General features: G+C 34.7%; 1 protein-coding gene across 1 annotated transcript; it reads right to left on the minus strand.

The window, feature by feature from the left end:
- Positions 1–1407: 1407 nt before the first annotated feature.
- On the minus strand, positions 1408–7927 carry LOC132276185 (uncharacterized). The gene is made up of 5 exons (XM_059777504.1): positions 7486–7927; positions 7114–7228; positions 6310–6951; positions 6010–6193; positions 1408–1910 (listed from the first exon to the last, which is right to left on the minus strand). Exons 1-5 carry the CDS (start codon positions 7560–7562, stop codon positions 1885–1887), a joined length of 1044 nt encoding a protein of 347 aa, XP_059633487.1. The 5' UTR covers positions 7563–7927; the 3' UTR covers positions 1408–1884.
- Positions 7928–10379: the final 2452 nt, after the last annotated feature.

Genomic DNA, 10379 nt, shown 5'->3' on the forward strand with positions numbered 1-10379 from the left:
TTTACTAGATAATTTTGTCTTATACGACCTTTGTGTGTGTGTGTGTGTGTGTGTGTGTGTATATATATGTATGTATATACTCAGCTCTTTTAAAGGTCAACTTACCAGCAAATCGAGTTAATCAACCCATCATCATCTGCTGTTCTTTCCCCCCATCAAACCTACCCATCGTTATCATCCAAAATATTAATTCTACTTCCCCACAGTACACACCTGCCTCTACACCCCTCTCTCCCTCCTAACGCCCAAATTCAACCTACCCCCCTCTGCCATTCTTCTACGCACCCAATACCAACGAATCTCTCACTTCTGCTCAACACAAACACTCCCCACTTTTCTTTAGGATTACAACTCGGGCAGATTGGACGGGCTTGGCACTCATCTCAGGCTAGACTCATATAGAAAATTTTCAGCCCAAGCCCAGCCCGAGCCGAGCTGCCTAAGCCCACCTCAAAAGAATTTGTGGGTAAAAAAAAATCAATTAATGCTACACCCATGTCTTGAACTTAAAACTTTAGTAATAAATTCCAAACACAGTACTAACTTAACTAGTACACTTTTATGTCTTAAGCATAATTATAAATATATATAATATTTTCAGGTTCGGGTTGGGCTTCATCCATATCAACCCAAGCCCAACCCGAATTAAATTTGGGCTCAAAATATGTAACCCAGGCTCAAACCGAAATTAAAAAAACATTACCCAAACCCACAAAATTTCGGGCTAACTCAGGTTATTTCGGATTGGGCCCATCCAAGTTGTAGCCCTACTTTTCCTTCATAGCAACTCCAAACCCCCCAAATTCTCACCAACGGATGGCACCCACATCCTTCACGTGTCTATAGCCCCATGTAGCAGCGAAGGGAGAGCTAGAAGAGGAGGCAATGGTGGAGAGAGAGAGAGAGAGAGGGAGAGGGAGAAGAGGAGGGATGTGCGGTGGTGAGAGAGGGGATTGGCAGTGGTGGGCGTAGAAAATCGGTGGTCACGGCAGGATTTCTAGTTAGAGGTTATATATGAAAAAAAATAAAAAATAAAAAAATAAATTTATCACATATATTATAGAGGGCTGGGTTAGGCTAGGGGGCACGTGGCCCCCTGGACCTTCATTGGCTCGGTTCCGCTCAGAGGTGGAAGGGTGGAGAGAGAAGGGGGTGGTGGTGAGGACGGGTGGGTGGATAAGAGAAGGGGTGGGCGGGGATGGGGGTGGGGGTGGGGGTGGGGTTGGGGTTGGGGTTGGCTAAGTGTTTCACGCGTCAAATGAATGGGGGACCAAGTTCGTCATTCACATTCAGATATTTTATTATTAAAAAAGAGCTAAGAGACTGCAGTGCTAGCATAATTAATTTCACGTGAAAGAGTAACAAAGGTTATTTGTCATCACTCTTTAGCGGTATATCAGTTACATCTATCAAGAACCATACCTTGGCTTAAAAGTGTTACCGTCAGACATTGCATACACACGGAGGAACATGTTACACTGGTATAAATACACAAATACAAATAAAAAGAAACTATATACATTACAAGACCTGGCAAGGGGCAGAAACCTAGTTTTTCATTTTATTTTTCCTTCCCTGTTACAACCTTGGCCCAACATTCTTCGCCATCATCTTTGCCTCATATAATACAACAAAATTCACTGATTATCAAGGAAATCAGCAAAACCGGAAAACGGAAAAGGAACTAGAGGTCAAATACAGCATTTCTGGCGCAATTATGACCAGTAAGTCACATGAATGAACATGTCATCACATAAAGAAGAAACCAGAACCACCCACCTCATTTTGGTGATGGCGCTAAGAATGTGCAACACATCTACCCTTGAACTTCCCACTACAAATTGCCATTGACTACATAATACTGGATAATGAATCTCTTGCTCCCTAAATTGCACGCAACACGAATAAAACTGCAAGAGAGAACCAAATCCATGTAAGCCCCCACAAAAGTATACAACTCAAGGCGTTTACGGGTGTGTGCGAATTTCCTTTTATAGATAAACTTTCAACAAAATTAATGACAATAATGAATTGTGCATGGGAATCATAAAAATGAGTTGACATCCTAGAATTTAAATACATAACATAGTTACTATTCTAAGTTTCACATGCCCGCGCACACATCTTTTCTTATTCAACACATACTCAAGCACATTCAGGAAGTTGCTACCTCAGTGCGTACTAAGACAACTTCAATTCGATTTTTGTATCACTGCTAGGGTGATGCTTAGAAAAGCTGGTTCTAGCAGCATTACAAGAAAACCTATCATCATTCATTTCATAAATTGCAAGGCGCAACTATTTCCCAAAAATTAAAGTTCAATGTCATACAAAATTTCACTTTCACTAATTTTATTACAAAATGTGGCACAACCATTTACTATATTGATGATATGGCATGGATATAGAGTGTCAACCTTTAAGCAGAAAACTCTCATACAGTGAAATCAGTAACATAAATAATTACTTGCGTGTGCTTGCATATGAAATTTTAAGAACACAAACATCTCACGATCAGTGGACTATGTGCAGCTTAGCATCTACTAATAGACTAGAATATTGAAAAATAAACCACCAAAAACTTTTAAACTAAGAATTCGTGGAAGGGTAGAAAGCACTGCAGTAATGAAAAAGGTAAGGTGTAAAGCTTACAAACATATAATAGTAACAAGGATCAATATCCATGCGATGGGAATATCAAGGGTAATTAAAACATAATACTAGTAGGTCAAAAATATTCAATGTGGCACCAATAATGTCTCCCAAAGTATAGGTGGTTAACCATCAACCAGAACATAATCTTGATACAATGAAATAATCTGATAAACAAAATGTTTCATGGTAAACATCATCTTCTATGTAAATTGGGTAAATAGTCATGATCAGCCCAAGCACATATAAAATACATATTATGTAATATGTTTAAGTAATGGTTGATAATCTAATCATGTCAGCAAGTGAGGGTGTTTTTTTAGTAAGTGAAATTGTGTGTGTGACTGTTCGTGATGACCTTTGTGATGCATGTAATATTTTATTCCCCTCGGTGATCCCATGTCAAGACGACGCAATATGGGTCTGGAAATGGATACGTGTATGGTTCACAAACCCAAATTGGGCACCATGATCCTCAAGATATGATAATAAAAAAATAAAAATATATAAAATAGAAAAAGAGAGAAAAAATCTGAAATCCTTTTTCATTCATTCTTCATCACGTTCCTCTATCTATCATCCAACCAACAAAGGCCTTGAATACACAAATCTAAAACGAGAGAAAAATACCAAGCCTAACTAAAGAAAGACAATGCATAGACATAAATAATATTAAGTTTTAATCCATATTGATAATGATATAAGAATGCGCGAGTCAACTTATAGATGGTGCAAGAGTACGTATTCTAACTGCCCTCAGTAATTTATGTAAGAATCATTTATGTGAATCCAGCCATTAGATTATACACAATTGTCAATTGCCATCCATGCCAAATATTAGTCAATTGGATTAAAAAATAAATGGCTAATCCACGAACTCACATTTCCCTTTTTTTTTTTTTTTTTTTTTTTTTTGATAAGTAATAACACAAACTCACATTTCTCTTGATCAAATATTAAAGTAATACTTACTGTTGTTGATAAATATGAGGACATTTAATCCAGTAGTTATGTTAAATTGATTGCCAAAAAATGACTCCTACAAAAAGCTGTTGGCAAGTGTAAAATTAACTCAAGTCAGGTGTAAATACTTATAAAAAAAAGGTCAGCTGTAAATAATATTCCATGGATGTTGGAGAAAGAATCCATGAAATAATGACATTCACATACTCTGAAGCAAACACCATTCTTCTTGCTTTTAGCAGGGTTGAGATATTACTCTCTATCCATTTAAATCTAGCATTAGATTGTCTCATTATAGCCAGGTGTTAGTTATAGAGGTTAACCACCTTATCATATATTAATGCAACTGTAAACATACTTTGTGTTGGTACACATTGCAAAAATTAACCTGATGATGAGTCCATAGGATGGTTTCTCCTTCCTGAAATTCCTAAAAAAAAATCCAGACCCCCTCCCCTTTCCCTAGGCTGCTTTGTATATTCGCAACAACGGGAGTAACCCAATGACTAGAAAGTCTAGTAACCAAACGTGACTAACCAATGACTAGTATGCTAACCTAATGTCTAGTGCACTAATGAGTTTTTTTAGTAACCTAATGACTAGCCAGTATACCAATCAATTTTTTTCGGTAGTTTATTATACTGATTAGTCCTTGAATTTCATGTACAATACTTTCTTCTTCTTCTTTTTTTCTTTTTTTTGATAAGTAAAAAAATTCATAGAAAGGCGCTCAAAAGGGGAGCGCTCCCGAAGAAATACACAATACTTGCACTGACGAGAGTAAATGCAATATACTTAAACTAGCTAATGTACAAGCTACTCTAGAGTTATTTGTGTTTTTAGACTTTGATTAAAACTAAGGTACCCCTCAAAGCCAACTTGACAAAATGGCAACATGTGCAGCATTTGGTTAATGAGCACCCATAGTTACTTTCACCCCAATTCACCCAATTCCACCCCCAAGTCCCATCTCCAAGACATTGGCACCTTCGTGCACCTTGAGCCTTTAGCAACTATGGTATCAACTAAATACCCCATGTAATGAAATTTATCTTTAAATTATGACACATATATGAAGTGTTGGACACGTGTGTAGGAGTGTCCTCGAAGTGTCGGTATTTGACACGTATCCAATACATACACAACAATATCATAGAAGTATCTGCACTACTTAGCTAATATGAGAATGTTAAGATTTGGATTAACATGCATTTCAAACTAAATAAATAGATAAGAAATTGTAAATGACAACCCCACAAAAAAGTGGAGACTTGATTTGTCAAGTGCAAATCGATGGATTGTGAGTCGATGCGTTCAAAATCCATGGATTTGTTTTTTGTAATTTGCAAATTAGCTTTTTTGTTTGAGGATCTCAAACACTTGACACCAACATCACTTGACACAGAGTCAAATTCCACTTCACACACATCCCGAGATGACTGTGTCATGCGTGTAAGGACATTCACTGCAGCAGAGTTTATGAAATGTCCTACTAGCTTCTTCTTTTTTTGATAAGTAAAAAAATTAGTTAAGAAATGTCCTACTAGCTAAATACTGATTACCACAAAGATTCAAACTCATAACCAGTGCAAGGAAATTTAGATTACTTACCATCAAGCTGGCCATCTTTTTTTGAACCTTTTCACTAGATTGTTGAATTAAATTGCATTATGTTTCACTAGATTACATTAAACAAATAGGCAATAGCAAATGAATATACTTATTCAAGGAAAAAAAAAAAATGAATATACTTAACGAATATTCATATAAACACTTTCACAAATTATAAAAAGTTAGACAATGCTGACATGTAATAAATTAACATGATCATGCAATAATGAGATATATGTACATGCAAGATACCGACATTCCTTGTTTCAAAAAGTTTACACTTTGACTCTCTCACACTTTAGCTCACGCTCTGAGAGACTTGGGTGAAGCCTAAGTCATGCCATGTATATCGAACCTCGAATAACCATTTTCCAAATAATAAATAACATTCGCTTGGACCTCAGTAAGCTACAATTTGTTTAAAAAAGAAATTATAGGGCCTGGGAAAAGAAAACCACCATTAATAGCCTAGACCTTGATTGAATCCATTACTATCCTATCAGAACCCATAAAACCTCAACAGTAAAAGGAATTCTACTGGTGAACAAATGAAGAAATGTAGAGGATTAAATGCTCAAAAAAATATCAGTAACATTTTAATGAACATTGCTGAATGCTGACTATTCACATGATGCAGGAAAACAAGCAGATCTCTCTATTTTCTTAACCATACTTTCAAGACTGATAACAAATACGTAGTATTTTAAAAACTGCAGCCTTTAAAAAGACAAACAATCAATGAGAATAAAACTAAAAGATCAGTAATGGTTCACGCAAGCTTACCAGCAAAGCAGAGGAGAAGAGCAATTGAAACAATCATTTGAATGGGCCGACTATATTGCATCTGATACTGAGACCTTTGAAGCTGTCTCTGGATAGCTCCATACCAACCATAAAGTTGCTTGTCGTAACAGTCATTAACACCATCAAGGCAACTCTTACATCTTTCATAGCACATATTAGTGCCCTGTGTGTAACAAATCAGGTTAAAAAAACTAATTAACAACATAATTGAATTGAGAAGTCAAAATTCAGACTTCACTAACATATTCTAATTAAATAGACACAAAATTTTCCATTCACCCGAGTCAACTGCTGGGATTGTGATAATGTGGTATCAGCTTCCTGGTGGCGATCCGGAAGCTTCAACTTCCTGTACCCATTCTTTGAAAACTTCAACTTGGATGCAGTCTCCATTGTACTCAGGAACCCTGAAAAACTGGGTATCCTTTGAGGGGGAACCTCAGGCTGCCCATTGGGGGAGCTATGTGGAAAAACATCATCAGCAACTGCAATCTTCCATGCACTAATGTCTGCACTAGCACTTGCTGTTCTCCGATGTCCAGACAACTTCTCTTCCCTAGCCTCCAATAAACCCCACTCCACTGAATTACACGAATTCTTTGAACTCAGTGGCTTCAATTGTTTATCAATCTCTTGTTGGTTCGCTGTTTGTTCGTCCCCAATATGAATTTTCGTAGTGATCTTCTCCACAGACGCTGCTGGTCCCGACAGGAACAAAGCAAGTTCACTACTTTCTCTGTCATCCAAGCGAGCCCAAGGGAGTGGGGGCTTGCCCGTAGAAAGGGTTGATTCTTGTAATGAAGTTTCGATTTTTGAAATCTGGCTCTCAATTGCCGTGATGAATTCACGATGCCTGACTTTTGCATCATCACCTAAGCTATTAGTGTAGCTCAACCTGACAGCCCTCTCAAATTCCTCCAACTGCATAGTAATCCCAATTATCAGTTTAACCCTCATATGAAATAACAGGAATGAAGATAAATGGACAATACATACATATATACATATATATATGTGTGTGTGTGTGTGCGCGCGCAGATATAGAGACATGATGATTGATGATAGAGAAAAACGAGAGATGACCTGCCATTTGGTAGTGCCAAGAGCAGTTTGCAGGTCCCTGTGAAGCTCTTCCAAATTCCACATACCGGAAGCCTCTTTCCTTGCGTGAATCCAGGTTCTATAAGTCGATTCCATCCTAAACAACAGCACCAAACAAACAAAAAAAAAAATTGATATAGATCAAACTCTTTTAAAAATAAAAAAAAAAAAAAAAAAGGGGGAATTACCAAATCAATTTCAACAATCATACAAAATTGAAAATTAGAAAAATTCAAACAATACCCCATAAAACAATAAATACATACATATTCGTACATATATGTTCGTGCATGAACATACATACACACACAAATTAGAACAGAACAGAACCCTAATAAGACAAATAAATGGAACCTGTCGGCGGATTCCTGAACTTCCTCTGCTGCAGAGAAGAACGGATCTTTCTCCCACCGATCAAAATGCGACGCCATATCCCAAAATTTCAAATGCTTTGCTAGATTTGGAAGAAAAACTTCCAAAAAAAAAAATAGATACTTTTTCAACAAATGAAAGAGTAAAGCAAAATTCAAACCCTATCTGATAGATTCTATGTTTTTATTTGAAAATTACAATCTTTAGATAGACATATAGAAAACCAAGATCAATAATTCAAATGGGTTGTATAATAAAATCCCAAAAATTGTGTATACGCGTGGAGAGAGAAAATTTCTCTCTTCGAATAGAGAGAGAGAGAGAGAGAGAGAGAGAGAGAGAGAGACAAGGAGAGAGAATAATCTGGAGGAGAATCGAGTAACTGCAACCACGCGATTGAACTTGGTAAGTATGGTTGTCTTCAATGCGTATCGTATTCCTGGAAGGAGTAAATATGAAGTTACGATGTCGTTTTCCGCTTCATTGCGTCGGCTGATTTAGGTGTGCGGTCAAACCTATCGTGCGACCAGCAGACATAGATGCCTCCAACCGCCTCCAACCGAAATGTGCGTTCAAAGATTAATAAGTTACTACTCCATTATTTTGTTTTTTGCTAAGGTATAAAGTTGCCATTTCGATTAAAAAATAATTTATTCTTTTATTTTTTTTATTTATGATAATGTTGCCATATGATGGGCTAAGTCAAACGTGTGTTCAAATTTCCATCATTTTTAGAAGCACTAATTTTATAAGATTGTAGATTTTCAAACCCTTAAATGATACAATTTTAAGTGTAATGCACCTCTTTTTCTTTTTTCTTTTTTCTTTTTTTTATTTATTAATTTGGGTGTTCAAGAAGGCACAAACGTTTAGGGCTCTTCAACAACACAACTAATTCTCGAAAATCTGGAGGCTAGCCACAATGAACACCTAGCGGGACTCGAACCCAAACCTTAAGTTTACTAGGCTCTAAAGTCCAGCGACTAAACCAAAGTGAATAGTGTAATGGCACCTTTTTTTTAGAAGTTTAATATAAAAACAGGCACACATTATTCACATGTTTCTATTAAGGAATGAATAGAATCTCAATTTTTTTTTTATTTCTTTATATTATACCCTTTCTAAAAATTTTATTTCCTTCCTATTATAATATAAAGGTTCTCAAAATTTTTATTTCCTTATATTATAACTTTCAAAATTTTTTATTTCTTTATATTATAACCTTCCCAAAAATATTATTTCCTTCTTATTATTTTCTTATATTATAACCTCCCTAAAAATTTTATTTGTATATATTATTAGATTCTAATCAATAGAGATTTTAATAGGGCTCAAAAGATTTCTATCTTTATCTTAACCCCTTATTAAGGTTTCTTTTTTTCTCCAAAATTTGTAAAACTTTTTATATTCTTATTTTAACTTTTATCTTCTTTGTTTGTTTATTTCTGACATATTTTTTCTTATTATTTCTGACATATTTTTTCATCATTTTTCATTAAGTATAAGTTGTATAACTCTCATCAATTATGTGACAAAAAGATTAATTGGATTGACTATATATTAAATATTAAAATGCCACTTTTATGTTAAGTAATGATAGGCATCGCAAAAGAGAAAACTCAAAAACTCCCTGAATCTGATTTGGCTAAGTCACGTCAGAATTAAAATAAAAAAAATAAAATAAAGTCATCTCTTACATAGTATAAATGAAAAGGAAAAAAAAGAAAGACAAATATATATATGTGTGTGTGTGTGATGCTTTCTCTTTCCCCTCACAAACAGGAAATCAAAAACTCTTTAAAATTGGTTGGAGAGAGCAAAAGAAAATAGCCACAAACCAGAAATTATTTGTTCCCGTATTCCATAAATTTAAATTTACAAAGTAAAAATTCATAGAACTATACAAATACAGTATTATTTATATTATGTATAAAATAAATATATATTGTTTTATAAATTATATTAAAGAATTTTTAATGTATAATTTATTCAAACTATTCAAGTTCTACAAAATGAATTTGCCTTTTACAGAAAAAGTAGGGGTCCGAGAGTAATTTTATAAAAGGCGACGTTTGAGGAGAAATGTTTGTATACATGCAATTTTGGAGAGTTTTTAGTTTGGGAGGGGAAAGAGAAAGCAACATGTTTTTTTTTTTTTTTTTTTTATCATTTATATCATGTGAGAAGGGACTCTTTCTTTTTTAATGCCAACGTGACTTAGCCAAATCAGATTCGAAGAGTTTTTTTTAGCTTTGAAGTATATAAGATGAATAATTGTCTGTGGAATGAGAGTGTGAGCACAGGGTCACAATATTTTACATTATTTGATAAAGCAATACAATTATATTTTTTACCACACGAAAAGGGGATACTGCTAAGAGTGACAATACTAATTATAACACAACTTGAACATGATATGCCATAAGTGAGTTTAGGTTTGTCATAATTATGTTCAAATTGTAACTAAGTCGACACACTAATTAAATCTGTAGTATATTTATTGGATTTGCTAACTCGTTTATAACCATATTAGCCATGTTTGCCTAAGTTATTCTGACTTTTTTTAAAAATGAAACTAATCTATACAGACCTCATTTTTTAGTGATGGACCGTCAATTGCACTAACGGACATGTCTAATTTACTGAAATACCTTCAACTTTCTATAATAAATGATTAAAGTAATCTAGTATTTATTTATATATATATATAAAGCAGTACACGGAAAAAAAATCTCAAACAGTTGGTACCGCAGCCAAGACCATTTGCACCAAAAAAAAAAAAAAAAAAAAAACCATCACCACTATCTACAACAAAAATAAATAAATAATCATTTTAATTATTATATATGCAAATCATGAAATCATTTTATCAAAAA

Source organism: Cornus florida, unplaced genomic scaffold (assembly GCF_030987335.1).
Source record: "Cornus florida cultivar Cherokee Brave unplaced genomic scaffold, ASM3098733v1 CherokeeBrave_3.0.0_Hap2_Chr10, whole genome shotgun sequence".
Lineage (NCBI taxonomy): Eukaryota > Viridiplantae > Streptophyta > Magnoliopsida > Cornales > Cornaceae > Cornus > Cornus florida.